Source organism: Grus americana, chromosome 28, assembly GCF_028858705.1.
Source record: "Grus americana isolate bGruAme1 chromosome 28, bGruAme1.mat, whole genome shotgun sequence".
In the NCBI taxonomy this organism is placed as follows: domain Eukaryota; kingdom Metazoa; phylum Chordata; class Aves; order Gruiformes; family Gruidae; genus Grus; species Grus americana.
The window spans coordinates 3887824-3905470 of record NC_072879.1 but is presented as its reverse complement, the minus strand read 5'-3'; the positions used below and the strand labels follow the sequence as shown (position 1 = coordinate 3905470).

The 17647-nt window shown below is 65.2% G+C and overlaps 1 protein-coding gene across 1 annotated transcript; it reads right to left on the bottom strand.

Annotated features, from left to right (window-relative positions):
- Positions 1 to 11054: 11054 nt before the first annotated feature.
- C2CD4C (C2 calcium dependent domain containing 4C) lies at positions 11055 to 15336 on the bottom strand. Its single transcript, XM_054805500.1, has 2 exons — positions 15306 to 15336; positions 11055 to 14840 (listed from the first exon to the last, which is right to left on the bottom strand). Exon 2 carries the CDS (start codon positions 14819 to 14821, stop codon positions 13562 to 13564), a length of 1260 nt encoding a protein of 419 aa, XP_054661475.1. The 5' UTR covers positions 14822 to 14840; positions 15306 to 15336; the 3' UTR covers positions 11055 to 13561.
- Positions 15337 to 17647: the final 2311 nt, after the last annotated feature.

The window sequence follows — 17647 nt, the reverse complement described above, 5'->3', positions numbered from 1 at the left end:
CGCGAGGAGGAGAAAAGCAGATTAGAGCTATCACTGCATCTCCACGCGCGCCGAGCTGCAGAGCTAAATGTCAGATCGCGTCTGACACAGCACGGGAGGGGGAGATGAGGAGCCCCGGCGCACCCCTCGCCGGGGTGGGCACCTCTCGGGGCGCAGGCAGCAGGGCTGGCAGCTGGGCACCCACCTTCCCCTGGGAGTGGAGAGGGGGAGACAGCCGGCTCTGGGGTCCCGCTGCCTCGCCTGGCTGGCACAATCCCAGCCGCATCCCCAGAAACTTTCCTCCTCCGGTTCCCATGGAAACGAGGAATTTTCTTCTCCCCAAAGTTGAGCCGGTTGCAGGGCTGGCAGCGGGCAGGGACAGGCAGCAGGTGTTGCCTGCGCTTACCTGCCCAAGTCAAGCCCCTGATGCCGGAGCCCCGCAGGACGACCCGTTTGGTGGGAGCTGCTGGTTCGGCCGGCGCGGTGCATTTGTGCAGCCGGTGCTGCCGGCGCAGGGGGTCTGTGCCTGTGGAGCGAGAGCCCAGCCACGGAGCTGGGGGTCGGCGCAGACCCCCTTGCACTGCTGGAGCGCTGCACGTTGCGGTGGCTTTTTCCCCTTGGCAGATTGGGATGGCCTGACAGGCGGAGAGGGGCCGAGGAGGAGGAACGTCTCCTGCTGAGCGTACCCTGTCGTCCTCCACAGCTCAACCGGAGAAAACGAGCAGCCTGCTGGGAAAATTTCCAGGCGTAACGACCAGAGAGCCCTTGCTCCTGTCCCAGCCATCCCCGTTGCGTGAGCCCCTGCGGGTGATGGCCACGCAGGGGGAGCCAGCTCCGCTCTTGGCTCAGGCTGGAAGGACACTCGGGGAGCGATTTGAGACCCGTCCATCAGCAATCAGAGGGTTTCAGCGCTCTGCTCGCCTCCCGCAGGAAGCTGACGGCCTGATGCCTGCTCTGACGAGAGGAAAAGCTTTCGCTGTCCGCCAGCCCCAAGAAGCGCCGCAGCAGCGGCCGTCGGGGCTGTGTCCTCCATGCAGGCACGGGGCTGCCCCGACCTTCCTGCGGGCTGGCGGGTGTGGGTGGCTGGGCACCGGGCACCGGCCCTGGGGCCACTGAAATCCTGCGGGTTGATCTCCAGGAGCTTTTCCATGGGATAAATGTGGAGGAGGCAGGTTTAGACAACAATGACTAAAACTAAGCTTCAGCAAAAATTAACTCCAAGCAGGGGAATGTTCCAGGCGCTGCCTTTTGCTGTCGGTAAAAATAAACCTGTAGGTTAAACACAGCCTTTTCCTCCTGGGTGCTCACGTGCTGGATCGGAGAGCTTCCTCCTGGTGAAATGGTTAAAAACCTAAAATCAAGCACCAGCCCCAAGGTGTGTGGCACAAACAGGCAGCAGCCCTACTCTTGGGCGTCCCGCATGGCCCTGGAGCACTGTCCCGCATGGTCCCAGAGCACCATCCCTGCTGCACCCACCCAGGAGCTGTGCGTGGGGACGCCTGCGCCTGCCCCGGCCACCCCCCAGCCAGGATCAGGGTGGAGGAGGGGGGATGCAAGAGCTGCCCAGCCAGTGCCGGTGCCAGCAGAGACCCGGGCAGCTGCCGGGGCCGTGCAGGCAGTGCCGCTCGCGGCGCTGGTACCAGTGCCAGCACAGGGAGGCAGCTGGCGGCGCAGGCTGGCAGCCTCCCCGCAGCCTTCGCCCTCCCCGTGGGAGGTGCGAGATCTCGCACTTTGCTTCGCCCCCGCGCCGCCGCCCGCTGCCCTCCCGCCCCCGGCCGCAGCAGGACCAGGCGTGAAAGCGCCTGGCGCTGCCGCTGGGGAGGGGTGACGCGGCTCCCGGCGCCCACCCGGGGCTGTCCCGCAGGATGGGGATGGGAGCAGGCGCCGCTGGAGATGCTTCCCTTCCCCCTGCCGCTCCCATGCTCCGGCGGGATCCAGCACCGTGGTGCAGGAGTGTGTCTCCTCCTGGCATGGGGCATCGTCGTCGGGGCTGGGCCGGGGTCCCCAGGGTGCTGAGGGCTGCAGCGGGGCCAGGGCCGCCCCGTTAGTGCTGCAGCTGGCAGCCGGCGAGCGCCCACTCGGCATCCGGGAGCTGGAGGGAGCTGGAAGTGTCGGCTGGCGCTTGAGGCTCGCTGGAGACCGGCTGGGGCCCGTCCCTGCGCCCGCCGACGCTGGCGTGCCTCCAAGCCACGCACCCCTTCTCCTGGGGCCAGCTCCTTCCCTCCGCCTGCCGCTCGCGTTGGGTTTTTAATTAGTGCTCCTCTGTATATTCAGATAGCGGGAGCCCAGAATGGAAATGTACAGGTGTCCCCTTGATCCAGTTTCCATGGTTGCCGCATTGAGGTGGGGGCTACAGCTTTTTTTTTTTATTATTATTTAATAATTTTATTACAGTGGCTTCAATCCATTGGTGAAGGAGGGAAGGGGGAGAACGTGGGGGAATAAAAAATGCTGGATGAGAAGGCCACGTTCCTGCGGCTGGGCTTATTTGCTGTCATTCTTTTTGTCTTATTAGCAAGCGCCGGTTTCCAAGATGCTCAAAGTCAAAGAGCTCAGTAATGAGATCCCAGCCCTCGCTGGTGCGGGGAGAACAGCCCGGGCAGCCATGCCGGAGCCACACAAACGCCCGTGGGCCGCCCCATCGGTGGCTCCTGCAGCAGAGGGAGAGGTGCAGGACGGTGCTGAGCTGTGCCAGCGTGTCCCCATCCCTGCCCTGTCCGCACATCCCTGTCCCCATACCCATCCTCACGCCCCTGCCCGCAGGGTTGTCCCTGACATCCCTCGCCGGGACAGCAAAGCTTCCCCAGCCCCAGCTGCGAAGGGACTCCGTCCGCCCCCCAGCAGAGGCTGTCGGGGATGCTGGGCTCCATCCCCCACCGCTGGGGCCTGCGGTACAGACTGGGGCTGGAGAGCCCGGGGTGTCCCGGGGGGAAAGTCCTGCAGCCACCCCAGGGAATCCAGCTCATGTTCAGGGACCCCGGTGCCATGCTCGGTCCGACCTGCCCTGTCCTCGCCCGGTGTGGCGGCACTCGGTCAGGCTGGTGGCTGCCCCGGGGCTCTGGGTGCCAATGCCAGAAACTCCTTTCCTCTGCACCGAATTAGTGCTGATTTCCTCTGGTGAGACCAGCGCGGTGTGTAAATGAGCCCATCTGTTACCGGTAGATGATTTAGCCCCGACCCTGCCTGTACAAGCAGGCAAAATTCACTCTGTTTACTCCGGGGTGGGGGGGGGTGGGGGTGCAGCTTTTGCGCAATGGGGGTTAAAAATAACGCGGAAACGGCACGGGCCCAGAAAAAATCTGCTCTCCTCGCACCACACCGCGCAGCTCGGCTTGCCAAGTGCGTGGAAGAAATCCCCTCTCCTCCTCGCGCTGGCAACGTCCTGCGCTGTGGCAGGCAAACACACACGCCGAGCCACGGACCTATTAGTCACCAGTAAATGTTCTTTTCTCTCCTGATTTGTTTCCCTTAAGCTTGATGTTTTCCTCTCCTGCTGCCCCGGCCTCGTTAGGCTGCAATTAAAACCAGGAATCAAAGCTGCATGGTGCAATTAAAACTACGCGTAGGATGCGGGATGCCATGGGGAAGGCAGGCAGCCATTGCTCGGCTCTGCTCATGCACCCCGACGTCTTCATCTCCCCACCCGGCCCCAGGGTGCTTCTCTGGCGCGTGGGGAGCGATGGGGGTGCGAGGCGGCAGGGCGGGCTGAGCCCAGCCGAGCTCCACCATAAAGGTCTTTCTGTTGCGCACGGCATCACCAGATCCGGCGCCTGGAGGATGCGCTGAGATGCATCCACTCCTGAAGCAAGGATCATTAAACATACGGAGCAGCTCTGAGGGGAGGGAAGAGATCAGCTCTGCTCAGCACCTTTACGCTGAGATTAAATCTCCCTCCTGCCAGAGCAGGGCAATGACCGTCCCTGCACGGGACCCTCCAGCCCCCACGGCCAGGGGGGAACACGCTGACAGCCGCTCGCTGCAGCCTTCCCCGCAGTTTTCCTTTGGGACAGTCCTGGGGTCGCGTCTCCCACCAGCAGAACCTGGAGCCGTCACGCTGGCTCACATCCTCAGGACTGGGGGGACAGCCCTCGCCGTCGGCGCCCCGCTCCCGGCCAGGCGAGCACAGCTCCAGGTGCCGCATCCAGCTCCGGTGCGGGCTGACGCCGGCCGGGGCCGCGGGACAAAGGCTCGGCGGCACCGCCCGGGCAGGCGCATTGTTGGTGCCCCACGAGGCGCGACGGCAGGCGGTGAGCCAGCCACGCAGTGCCCGGAGCAGAGCACGGAGGGGCTGGATCCTGCCATGGAGGGGCTGTATCGCCAGCGTGCTGAGCTCCTTTGCAGGACAGGACCAGCTGGCCCCATCAACGCCTGAGCCACCGGCACAGCGGCTGCAGCCAGCCGTACCCCGGACAAGAACCGGAGCCGCATGGGAGCGGGGGTTCCCCACAGAGCAGGGCTGAGCCCACCGAAGGGCAGAGACCCGCGGCGCTCATCTGCCCCACGGGTGCCAGAAACTCCGGTGTCCCCGAGGCACCGCCTGTCTCCCCATCACCGGGGCACGGCCCGCCAGCCGCCCTGCGCAGAGGCAGCCCCGGCTTTGGAAATATATAGTAACAAGTGAGCGCAGGCAGCAGAAGTAGCAAAGCATATGGTAGGTGTTGGAGTTTATTCCTGTCGGTGAGTGTCAGCAGCGACAGACGGCTGGGGGTGGCGAAGCGAGAGATTTTGGTAGGTGCCCGTGCAACACCACCCTACGGACACTACAGCTGCAGCGAGGGTGGGGACCCCAACGCCCCCCCGCCGTGTGCTATCAGGGAGGGGGGGGCACACACATGCACCCGCAGGGAACTGTGCGCGGCGATGCTCTCCCGACGCCAGCAAGGCGCAGCTCGGGGCTGTCTGAGCCACCTCCCCACACCCCCGGGACATTTGGCATGGGTGGGGGGCTGAGGCACCCGCAGCCTCACCGTGCTGTGCAAAAACCACACAATTTGGCTGCTCCCAAACGAGTGGAGCCCGGTGAGCCCCATCCATCCCAGCTGACGATCGCTCTCCCAGTATCCGAGGAGGGCTAACGGCTGCTCCCTGGTCCCAGCCGCAGGCTTGGCTGGGCCTGGGTTTGCCAGCGCAGGCAGCGACCCCCGCTGCCACCGGCCTCTGGCAGGGAGCTGCCCGCTCGGCCCAGCCTGGCTCCGCGGCACCCAGGGGCTTTCAGCAAATCGGCCCAGGGGCCAGGCCTGCTCCCACCGCCCGACGCCTCTGGCAGGAGGCTCCGCAGGCAGGCGGCCAGCGGCGGTGGGAGGCAAACAGATCGTCCCCAAAAAAGCGCCTCAGTCCCCGAGCGGCAGCTCGGAGCAGGATCTCCTGCGGGTTTAGACCCCGTTTGCCTGAGCCCACCGTGAGGGTTTGGGGGATGGACCGTCCCCTGTGCAGCTCCTCTGGGGTCCGGTAATGCGGGTGCTCATGCCGGGTGGGACGCACGGCTTGCCTCCCGCCAGCGGGTCCCTCCTGTGCTGCCCAGACCAGGACGGGGAGCAGCAGCTGCCTCCCGCACGGCCACGCGGAACAAGAGCTGCCAAGAGGAGGGCGATGCTTTGCTGGCAGCCGGGCTACCAGCGTCTCCCCCTCAGCCCTAAAGCCTGAGTCTCCGTCTGCTCAGCAACAGGCACCCAAGCGGGGCTGGGACAGAGCCGGGCTGTGGCGCCGGGAGTGGCAGCGAAAGGAGCCAGGAAACCGAGTTAAGGCTGACGCTTCATCTCCAGCCGCTGTGACAAGCCGAGGCGCAGGCAGCGCTGTTTAAGGACACTTTGCCAGCATCTTCTTCAGGCTTCTCGGCTCCCCTGGCAGCACTCTGAGGATGGGGGGCGGGGGTCAGAAGAGGCGAGCCCCCTTCCCAGCAGAGGCAGGCTGGCTGCCAGCACGACCGCGCTCCCTGCGGAGCTCCCAACGGCTGCTCGTGCTCCGTAGCTCCAGCTTCGTGCCCCCCGCAAAGCATCCCACCCTTCCTGGGGTGGGCAAGGGATGACCCCAGCAAGCATCCAAGCAAGCACACATCCTCCCCTGGCACAGGTGAAATAAATACTCGCCAAGCGGCAGTTCACCTGCTGCTCCTGTTCCTGCTAATTGCAGTGTTCTCACTTCAACACTGATGTGCTTGATAAGATTAGTGATTACAGAAATCTCATATGGCAATTGGATTGAATTGGGAGCTGTGTGAGGGAAATTGGACTGAGCTGCAAACAGGAATTAATTAAAACCTGGCAGCGGTGAGATTTGAGGTTTTGAATATATATTTTTATGTATCGCCCAGTGCAACCTCTGGCTTTGCCGTGGGTACGAGGGGCGCTGAGGGCTTCACCCGCAGGAAGGACGCGCTTGCTGCCATCCGGGCTGTCACGGGGCTCAGGCAGGGGATGTCGGCATGACAGGCCCTGGGCTGGGACTCCCGGCGCTGCCCCGGCACAGATGAACACGACCAGCAGCATCTCCCCGGCGAGCTCAGCCCGTCAGAGCTCCCTGCCCTCCCTGCTCTCCGCCTGGCAGCGGGTGGTTATCTCCATTACCATGGCAATGCCAGACGAGCTCCCTGCAGCGTGTCCAGCGCGAGCTCTGGGCGCTGCCTCTGCCGGGCAGACTCGGCCGCGATGGCAGATGCGGTCCCACGCTCGGCTCGCGCCCCACTCCCGTCACGCCCCGCCAAGCCCAACGCCCCGGAGCGGGCAGGGGTGTTAGCACAGCCACGATGGGCCACGGCCGCCACCGCCCCGGGAGAGCCGAGGGAGGGAGATGGGGATGTGTCCCCTTGCCCGGGGTCCGGGTGGGGAAGCAGAGGGAGAGCAGCTCTGCCCTGGCCGGCACCCGGAGCACCTCCCAGCCCTTCCCCACCCCGGGGCCGGCTGGGTGCCCCCCCCGCCACAGCGGGACCCTCACGCAGCACAGCCGCCCTGGGCTCAGCCAGAGCCCCCCCTGCGCAGGAGCCAGCGAGCTCGGGTGCCAGCCCACGGCCCCAAACGCCGTATCGATCGGCGCCCGTCTGCACTGATATTAAAGTGTTTGCCAGCAGCTGCCGGCGTTTAACAAATCCTCCTGTCTGCTTTGTTTATGCCATTTTTTTCCCTCCCACCTGGACCTATTTGATGCTTTGGGCATTTTGCAAACATTTTAAAGGCAGCATTTAAAACTCCAGCAGGCAGCTAGCAAAGAGCAGGTCATTGGAGACAGAGAAGCGAGGCAGGAGGAGATCCCTCACCCTGCAAAGCAGCCTCTGTCCTCGTAGGATCGCGCTCTGTACGCCGGCCCCGGGCCAAGAGGAGATAGGGAGGGGGAGTCCAAGGCAGCGCTTCCCGTCTGCTCGCTGCCTTTTCCCTGGCTACGGAGGCAGGATCTGGCCCCAGGTCCTTGTTGGATTGCCAGCCTGAAAAGTAGGAGAGCAAAGCTCAAACAGAAAAGCAAAACACGCAGAGCCCGCGCCCCGGGGCTGGCAGTGACGGGCAGCGCTACCTGCCCTGGGGACACCCCGGCAGCTGCCGCTTCCACGGCGGCGCTGGCTTTTCGCAAACTGCCACGCGCTGCGGGGCTGACAAGGAGCCACAGGTCGTCCCTGCTCCCAGCGGACCCCGGGGTCCCCCAGCCCGGGGGGTTCCGCGTCCCCTGGAGGAGCACGGCCAGCTGGCGTGGCACAAGTGGTGCCAGGGAGGAGCACGGGGAGGGGGGAATCGCTCTCCTCTGGCTTTCTGTCTTGCCTGATGTGACTACAAGGGATTGTGGGATTCAATTAAGTTCTGTTTTCCTCCCAGTAACAGTGGGAGTCTCTCCTCTCTGCTTTAAAACAGACACGCTGCCATGGAAGACAAATGCCTGCAATAAAGCAAAGGAGATGCGTGCCGGGGGAGGCCGATGCTCGCGTGCAGCCGGGGCTGCCCAGGGCACGCTCGCTGCTTCCATGCTGCACGCCCGCCTGCGCGTGCCCCACACCTCTGCACGCCTGATCCCGCACACAGCGTGTCCCACCGGCCGGTCCCGGCTGCCCGGAGCTCGTGACGGTTGCTGGGGCACCCAGCTGCCCCCCCAGAGCGGGACCCCCACTTCCGTGCAGCCCCCGCGCCCTCAGCCCGGCCGATGGCCAGCGACGGGCACGAGGCTGTTTCACATGGCCAGATCGTGGGGGGCTGCCTCCACGTCTGCCCCAGGAAGTCGGGGGGGGGGGGGGCTTGCAAGGGCGGCTGCTGCCAAACCTGGGGCGTGCCTGCACTTTGCAGAGCTGTCGGCTTTCTGCAGGGCAGCGATGGCTGCGGGGTCTCGCCCCGGGATGTGTTTTCTTCCCCCCCACCCCACCCCGGGGAGGTTTTCCTGTGCCGTCCATGGCTGGATGCCATTGCCTGTTTGCTGGCCTGGTGAATCAGGTCCTGGGGGAACGGTCGCGCTGGGAGGCGGCAGGTTGCGCTCACCGGCAGCGAGCCCACGGCGGGCGGTGGGTTCACACCTCGGGCACGGAGCCGGGAGCGCACTGGGTGCTCGCGTCCCCCAAGCGCCGCGTCGCAGACCCCGGGAAACGCTGCGGCGGCTTCGCGTGTGCCGTGCCCACCTCCGGCACCGAGCAGCCCCCGCGGCCCCTCGCCCTCAGCATGGTGGCAGCTGCGGGCGGGAGAGAGCCCCCCCACCCCGCCCCCACCGCTGGACTGGCAGCCGAGGGTTGCCAGGCAACGGGAAGATGCTTTTATGACCAAAATGGTAAATCGGCAGCCGGGTCGGGTGGGGGCAGACACGGCCCAGCGGGGCTGGGGCTGCCCAGGGGGGGCACTCGGGGCTCCCCCAGACCCGACTGCGCCCGAAGATCCGGAGAGGAGAACCAACTGTTGCTGCCCCACTCGGCCAAAAACTGCCCCAGCCCCTGCTGAGGACCCCCCAAGCATCAGCTGGGGACAGCGCTCGGCCCTGGGACCCCCCTGCCCGGCAGGGGGACGGGGCAGGGACAGGGTGTCCTTCCATGGGGACAGCCCTGCTGGCCTCCTCCCTGGGAAACCCTCCCTGGGGAGTCCTGGCCCCGCCACACTCCCCGTATGAGATCGAGCCCCTAATTTTCCCTCTCCCTCCTTCGCCAGCCATCATGCACGCAGATAAATGAGCTCCAGGCAATTTTCTCAGAAGTTGAGCCCTCGCATTGTGGGAACGCAGGACTAAAAATAGCCAAGGTCTGTGTGCGCGTCTCGCCCAGGTGAATCTCGCTCTGGAGATAAGGGTAAAGGAGGCAGCAGCTGCCACCGGCTCCTCCGCATCCAGCCATCTCCCCTCTCTGCCTCAGTTTCCTGCACAGATCGTGCTGCCCACACGTGCACCGTGCCATTCCCCAGCGCAACCCGCGTGTGGCTGTGTCAGCCTGGGGACCCCTGGCCAGAGAAACCCCCGTGCAGCAAACAGATCCCGGGGCCGGAGCATCGCCAGCGATGGGCAGAGCCGCCCTCAGTCTCCGTCTCTCGCCTGGCAGCCTCCAACGGCTGCACTTCATCCGGGCGTCCTTCGTCCCGAGGGGCTGCGTTGTGCAGAGGGGACGTATCCCCCTGCCCCCCCTCCCTGGCCACCACCAGCATCTTCCAGTTCAGAGCCCGGCCCCAGCCCAGGGTGCAGAGACGACCTGCGTTTCCTTCCCACAATGACTCAATTACAAATTCAGAGCTAAATCTTCCCCCACAAGACACCCCTCTCCACCCCTCTGACTGCTTCCAGTGCTTTGAATATTGAACACTTTCCAGGGATTTTTCATGTGTTCAGGCTGACCCCATCCACTCGAGTTCAGACTAACTTAATCAGCTTAATTTTATTGCTAACTGCTGTAGCTTTACACCTCTAGAAAAAACACTACTGAAATTATTGGCACCCGCCAAGCTCTTGCCACGCTGCTTTCTCTGCCCCCGTGGGGGCAGGAGGAGAGCGGGAGGATCTGTTTAGTGCTCCCAGCCTTTACTTCTACCAAAAATGACAAATTATTAGAATGATGGAAATTAAAAAAAAATGGCACTTAGGTAACAGACAAACCTCCCTCTTTTCTTCAGTGGCATTTGGTTAAAAGTAGATTTTGAAATGGGAGGTGGGGGGAAAAAAAAACAGGGTAATCCGTTGAATGCTGATAGCCAGGTTGGGGGGGCCCTGGAGGGAAACAGTCCAGGGGATACCCCAAGAGCAGATCATCCAACACCCGCATCGCTCCCTCCACAGAACACTCGGGAGACACGTCCCAGCAGCACCGCGGCGGGGGGCACAGCTGGGCAGAAAGCATCAGGTTTGGTTTTATGCCGAAACGCTGGCGGAGCGGATCCCCACTGCTGCGCGGGAGCCGGCCTGAGGTGTCAGGGTTTTGAGGGGAAAAGGGGCTGTGAAGCTCGAGAGCGGCGGGGAGGGCTCCCACGCCTGCGCTGCCATGGGGTCAGAGCTCAGCTGCGTCCCAAGGAGCCCCCCACAAGGGCAGCCCCGGGGTTGGGGGTGCCCCCCCCCAAGGGCAGTGCTCCAGCCCACACAGCCCGCTGCTGACGAGGAAGCACAAAAACATCGTCATATCCTTAATCAGCAGCACTGCCGAGGAGTGCAGGGGCCAGGCTGGGGGAGGAAGCTGATGAGGAAGAGGAAGGAGTCCTGCGGGAGCACGGGAAGGGGCTCTCCCTCCTTGCAACCCCATCCCTGCACTGGTGATGCCCTGGCTCAGCTCTGCCCCAGCTGGGATGGCCCTGGGGTCATCATCCCCCCCCCAAATAGGAACAGCCCCTTTTTCCACATCCCCTGGGAGATTTCCTCCCACCTCACCCCATGGCTGGTCAGCAGCACCAGGGAAGAGCTCCTGAAGCACCCTGAGCCCCTGCAAGGCTGTCAGGAACGGGTGGCACCACCCAGAAGAGCAGTTGCTACTCCGTGGCTGGGCAGTCCCAGGGTCCCAGCTCTGCTCCCCCCCACCCCCCAACCCCTCTCCCCGGCACGAGGAGCCCACGGGGAAGATAACAGGACTGGGGGGATGCTGCAGCCACAGCGACGAAAAGCAAAAGGACCGCCTCAGGGAAACCAGGAGCCGGGGCATTATCTGCATCTGTTTTAGAAATTACTTTATTGCACTAAAAAGGGGAAGTCATCTGTAAACAAACATTCCATTCAGGTATTAATATATTTTTTTCACTCCAAAAAATGCATCATTAAATCCAGCCACAGAAATATCAAAGCAGGAACGGTAGAAAAGAGCTACAGAGGAGGAAAGACCCAGCCAGGCCACAGTCCCGGCTCCCACGCCGCCCTCCAGCCCGTCCCGGGAGCAGGGCTCCCGGCAGCACATCCCAGGGCTCGGCAGACGGCCACACGTCACGATTCCAGCAGGGCAGCCCTGGGACAGGCAGGGTGGGACAGCACAAGCCCCCAGGCCCTTGGGTCTCCCCCCCCAGGGCCAGCCCCAACCCAAGGAGCAGCCCAGGGCCCTGGTCTCAGCATCCCCCTTCCCCAAACGCAAAGGCACACGGCTCTGCTGGGGGGGGATGCGTCACCCCCCCCCAACCCTCTCACAGAGCACCAAAAATCTTTGCCCAGCTCCTGTTCCCCCTCCTCTCACAGCATGCTGGTCCCTGTCCCCGCCCCCCCCCAGCAACGCCTGGTCCCACCAACCCCTTGCAGGCGCAGCACCCCAGGGACCGCAGCACCCCGGGGACCGCAGGGCGCTGGCAAAGGGTGCGTGGGGCTGTCGGGCAGCAGCCGGCCAGGCAGGGTCCCTTTCCTGCCCCGGGTCTGTTCAGGGGTGGGATGCTCGCCCCAGCCCAGAGACATGGCCCCTCTCCCCATCCCACCCTCCCCATGGACCCCCCATCTGCCCCAGGGTGAGTCTGGGCACTCGGGGGCCGGGAGCGTCCCCCGTGTCGGCTGCTGGGGGAGCGGTGGGAAGCCTCAGGTGGGCAATCCCCCACGAAGGAGGGACATGTCCGCTCCTTACGTCCTGCACGGTTTGTTTTCAGCCACAAGCTCAACAAACAGCCACGATCACCCCAAATCCCCCCGACATGCAAACACTGCGCTATCAGAACCATGCCTCGCGTACCTGAAACATATTTACAGACAGAAGTAAAACACGCTGGGAAAGATCAGCCTCGGATATAAATAGCCAACACCGAAAAATCTGCCATCTGCTGCAAAGGACAAGGAAGGAACATCAACTGCCACCGACAGAGGTTAACACAGAGGGACGCGTGTGTGCGCGTGTGTCCACGCGTGCTGCAACAGGCAGGGACAGGAGCACTGCGAATTCTGCTCCTTCCACAGCAACATGCAGAGCCCGATGCAATGGGTAACACCACACCAAACAACAACAAGGTGTCTGTTTTATCCACCCACAGAAATGCCCCAGCCGGCATTTCCCCCACTCCTGGTGCCTCCAGCCAGTCGACCGGGATGGCAGGGAGGGATGGGAAGGGGTGGGAAGACCCCACTGCGCCCCAAAGGGAAACCCCAGAGCCAGGCCAGTCCCTTCGGAGAGCCAGGTCCTGCTGGGCTCAGGGGCTTTGTGGCCCCCTGGGACACATCCCTCCCACCCAGTGGGTGCGGCCGCTCGCAAACCCCCGAGCCCCCGCAGGCGAGGGAGGGCAGAGGAGCCACAGCCTCCCCCCTGCCCAGCGATACCCGGCACGTCCCCAGAGCCAGCCAGGCCACCGGCATTCAGGGAGGGCTACTCCTGTCGCCTGGGCTTTTGTCAGCAAGCACGTCTGCTGGGACACCGCCCGGGACCATGCGAGCGCCCCGGATGAGGGGTGCCAGGCCTCCCCACGGCAGTGCCAGCCCCCGGCATCTCCCTCCCACGGGCAGGGGACGGGCACAGGCAGCCTCTTGGATTTGGGCAAACCCAAAGCCCCTGAAGCTCCAGGAGCAGTTTCCCACAGGAGGTCAGCAGCAGGGGACACTGCAGGAGGTGGGCAGGGAGGGCATCCCAGGAGGCTGCACGTGTCGGACCAAGCCGACTTGCACATCTGTGCAGTCCCGCAGCGCTGGGAAGAGTTCAGGAAAGGCTCAAAACCCACAAACCTGACTCATCCCCCAGGGTCACCTCCCTTGGCCCACCCTTGGGTCACCTCTGCAGTATTTTCTCTGCAGTTTCCGAGACTAGAAACTTGCCTTTTAAATTAAAGCTGAGATCGATGCTATCACCTGAGTCCTGGAGCTGGGGCTTTGAGAGGTGGCATTAAGTATGCTACAGAGATCTACCCACCTCCAACCTTCGTGCTGGCCAGCTGGAGACCACGGGCACCGGGGAGGGAAGAACCCGGCAGGTGACATCATTCCTTCCCGGTGGAGACAGAGTCGGTGGCTCCCCGCTTCCTGCTGGGCTCCAGGAGATGCAGCCCAGGGAGGGAGCAGAAGGGGGAGGCTGTGGCTGCCGGCCCTGCCTGCCCCACCGCAGGAGGGCTGGTGCTGACAGAGCCCCCACCGGCACCCCCACAGCTCCACCCCTCCTCCGAGGGGCCCTTCCAAACCCCCCTCCAGCAAGGCCAGGGGACAGGGTCGCCCCCACCCCCCCCCACCCCAGCCCCATGGGCAGGCAGCTCCCTCCGGGGCGGGCAGCAAGCGCCTACAGGCAGGACAGGAGGGCAGTGAGCGGCAGCTCCTTCTCCCCCAGTAGCGTGTCCCGCTTAAGGCTGCTGCCCTTGTTGACCACCTTGAGCTTCAGGGACATCTTCCTGGCATGGCCGGGGCCCAGCCCATCGAAGAAGAAGTCCTCGTTGAAGATGGGGTTGCGGCTGTTCTTGACGATGGTGCTGCGCTGCTTCTGCAGCTTCCCAGGGTTGAGGCACAGCGAGACGCAGCAGTTGATGCTGCGCAGGTCGACGAGGGCGTCGTAGAGGTCCTCGGCAGAGACGAGCCGCACGCGCAGCCGGGCATTGGAGGGGTCGTACTCGGCAGCCAGGCGCAGGCTCCCACCCCGGCTGAGCCGCAGGCTGTGCTCCCGGTCGCGGCCCGGCGGCAGGTCCAGGGGCAGCAGGGCGGCGGGTGGCTGCCCCCCCGCCGGGGTGCTCCTGGCACGGCGCTGGGCGCTGGGGCTGGTGTCAGCCGAGCTGTCGTCGGTGGACAGTGAGCTGTTGCGGGCTACCGAGTGCTTCAGCTTGATGACCTTAGATTGGCTCTCCTGGCTGAAGATCTTCAGCAGGGAGACGGAGCGGGAAAGCAGTGGGGAACCGAAGGGCGAGGACTCAGCCGAGGAGCACGTGTCGCTCTCGCCGCCGCTGAAGTAACGGCCGGGGTGCATGAGGGCTGCGCCCAGGTCGGTGGGCGCCCGGGACCCGCTCTCACCATTGAGCTTGGCTCTGCGCTGGGCACTGGGCGAGGTGGCCGGCGAGGGGCAGAGGCTGCTGTGCTCGCTGTGGAAGAGCGACTCTTTGCGCCGCGTGTGGGGGCTCTCCACCAGCGTGGCGAAGCCGTAGGAGGTCTGCGCCTTGGGCACGTAGGGCAGCGACATGGCCGTCTGCGCCTGCGGGTCTGCGTTGGTGCCAAAGCCCCCCTCGGCCGTCCAGTCTTCGGCGCTCTCAATCTGGATAATGTGCCGGCCAGCGGCCCGTGGCCGGGAACGGCTGGATGGCCGGGGGCTGCGGGGGGGCTTGCGCCCAGCCAGGTCTTGCTCCGAGGCCGAGGGGCCCAGGGCGGGCACTGCAGGGGGCTCGGGGCCCTCAGCCTCGGCTGGCGCCGCGCTCAGCTTGGGCGGGATGAAGAAGTCGGGGATCTTGTCGGGGGTGAGGACGTTGCTGTAGCGGGACCCCCGTGGGGACTCCTCTGGCCCTGCGCCCCGGGACCCACCGTTCTCCGTCACGCCGCGCAGCCGCTCCAGGAGCCACATGTTGCCGCCGGGTGCGGGGCTGGAAGGGACCCGAGGGACAACGCTGTCACCGGGGGCCGGGCACCGGCAGAGCGGAACCGTCAGCCTGGGGGGCAACCGGCGGCACCGAGAGACGGGGACCCGCCTGCCCGGGGGGACGGGGACAAGGATGGGAGGGAACCGGCCGCGCTGAGGGACACGGGGACCCGCCAGCCCGGGGCGGGGGGGGGGGGGGGGGGAGCACGACGGGAAGGAACCGGCCGCGGAACCGCGATGGGCACAGGGACGCGCCAGCCCGGGGGTGGGGGCCAGGAAAGAACCGGCCGCGGCGGGGAACGCGGACCCCCGAGGGACGCGGCGGTGTCGGTACCGCCGGTCCCGAGCGATGGGTCAGGACGGGGCGGGGCGGCCGCGGCGCACGGGGAGCCGCTGCCGGACGCGACGCGACGGACCGACCGACCGACCGGCGCCACCGGGAGCGGGAAGTCGCCGAGAGCCGCCGCACCTGGAGCGGAGCCGCCGCCGCCGCCGCCGCAGCAGCCCGGGCGCGACGGGCGCGGACGCGCTTTTATACGGCGGCGGCGGCTCCGCTCCTTTCCCCGCGCCGCCGCCGTAATCCTCCGAGCGCGGCGCCCCCGCATTTCGCCGCGCCGCGCCCGACCGGACCGGGACCGAGCCGGGCCGAGCGGCCCCGGGGTGCTGATGCTCGGGGGGGGGGGGGTGAGGGTGCGAGGCCCCGGGACACCCGGCCGCCTGTGCACGGGAGCGCCGGGGCTGGGATGGGACCGGGAGCGGTGGGGGGGGGGGGGGCTGAGCCGGGGTGAGGACGGGAGCCGGATGGCAGCAGCCCTGTGCCTCCCCCCCCCCCACCCCCAGCGCCCCCCCACCCTGAGCGCGATCGGGGGCCGAGGCCGGCGGGACGGAGCCGGTGTAACCGCGGGCGCAGCCTGCTCTCCGCTCCGAGCCCTTGAGCTCATCAAAGCGCTGAACAAAGCCAACAGCACTCCAAGGCGGCTCGGAGCTCAAGGACTCGCTGAGTGCATTAAGTGGTTTAATATCGCGGCTGGAAGAGTGAGTGGGGGGAGACAGTGCCACATGTCACACGTCTCACCAGCACCTGGCGGGGACAGCGCTGGGGCAGGATACGGCCCAGGTGGTGCTGGGGGCACCGGGGGCAAAACATCAGGAGGATCCACGGAGCATCATTGCAGGCCTCGGTGCTGCGGGGGAGCAGGAGGGGGGCAGGAGACCCTCAAACGAAGGCAATCGGCCCCAGCCCAGGTACCGTGTGGATTAATAGCCTTGGGGACAGGGATGCACCGAGCAGGACAGTGGCACAGACTGGGACCAGTGGCTGTTCCTCCCTGGCTGTGGCCCTGTGGATGCCGTCAGGCTGCGGGGAAGATGCTGTCATCCCACAGCAGCGCAGGGCTGGGAATAATCACCAGGAAGGAGAGCCTGGCATGGTGAGCTCCTTCGGCAGGGACTGCTGCAGACGGGCAGCGGCCGCGAGAGGTGGGAGGTGTCATCTCCCTCTGCATCCTGACTCCAAGCTGATAAAAAGAGACAGCCAGCCGTGCCGAGCCAGACCGAGGGCCAGCAGCCAGCTCTGCCAGTGCCTCAGAAAGGTGGCAGGGAAAAAGGTCCCCGGGGGGAACAACCCTCCTCCCTCTGGACTTTCTTGGCACATTGCTCTGCCCAGTGTGGAGCAGTGGCTCAGGCCAACTGCAGACCCTCACTGGCGGCGGCTGCCCTTCGCTGGACCTGGGAAAAGCTGCTGGGACCCTCTGAATGGGGCACGTGGGGAGCAGGAACCAGCCAGGACCAGGAGGGGTCTGGGCAGGGATGTCTCGGGGGCAGTGGTAGGGAAGAGGGATGGCTGTGTCCTGGCTGAGCCCTGGGGTCTTCACTGCAGGGTGCTGAGTCCTGGGTCCCATGGTGGGGGGAAGAGGGCAGATGGAGCCCAGGAGAGGAGGACAGGGCTCACAGGAAGGGGAGGCTGGCGAACAAAAGGCTGGTGTTTGCCTTTCCTCCACCCTGCACAACGGTGGGTAAACAACGTGCAGAAATGGTTGAGTTCCCTTGAGATAACAAAGAGCGCTGGAGCCAGGCCAGCCCTGCCTGCTCGGCTTGGGGCCAGCCGTCTCTGGGGCACAGAGGGGAGCAGGGTGCTCGGAGCTGCCCGCTGCCTGCACTGAGCTTGCCTGGGCTCAGCTCGGGGCAGGGCTTCCAGGTTCAAGGCAGAGGAGCTGCAGCGGTCAGGCAGAGACGCTGAGGTCCTGAATGCCCCAGTTCCCAGTGAAAGGATGGCAGGAGAGACCCTGCACTCGCAGCAGGAGCTGGGGTGGGCACTCACATCTCTGGCACCTCGGGGACACGAGCTGTGCCGGGGGGATCCCTTCCCGGCAGCGCAGGCAGGGGCTGCAGCCAGCCCCGCTGCCAGAGACCAGCACTCACCTGCGGCACTGCACCGCCACAGCCACTGCGTGCGGCAGGAGCTGCTGGACCCGAAACAGAAACGGGCAGAGAACGAACGCTCGTGGGGCTGGCAGAAAGCAACGTTTCCAGGGCTTCGGAAATGGCCTCTGGACCCTCGCTTGGTCCCCAGAAGCATGGAGGGGTGCCTTTCATCACCCGCCTCCCCCCCACCCAGGGCTCTCCATGGATCCGGGCAGCGCAGGATCTTGGGGCTCCAGAGCTGCCTCACCCAGGAAACACGATGGGGAGCTGAGCAAGGGCTGGGCGAGACGGACGAGGGTCCCTTGTGCTGGGCTGGGGGTGCACGGCATGGGCACAGCACCACGGGCAAGCAGCTCCCGGCTGGGGAGTCTGGAAGGGCTGGGGACG

Excerpts from the sequence above, each read along its gene's own strand:
- C2CD4C (XM_054805500.1), bottom strand. The coding sequence starts at position 14,821 with ATGTGGCTCCTGGAGCGGCTGCGCGGCGTGACGGAGAACGGTGGGTCC.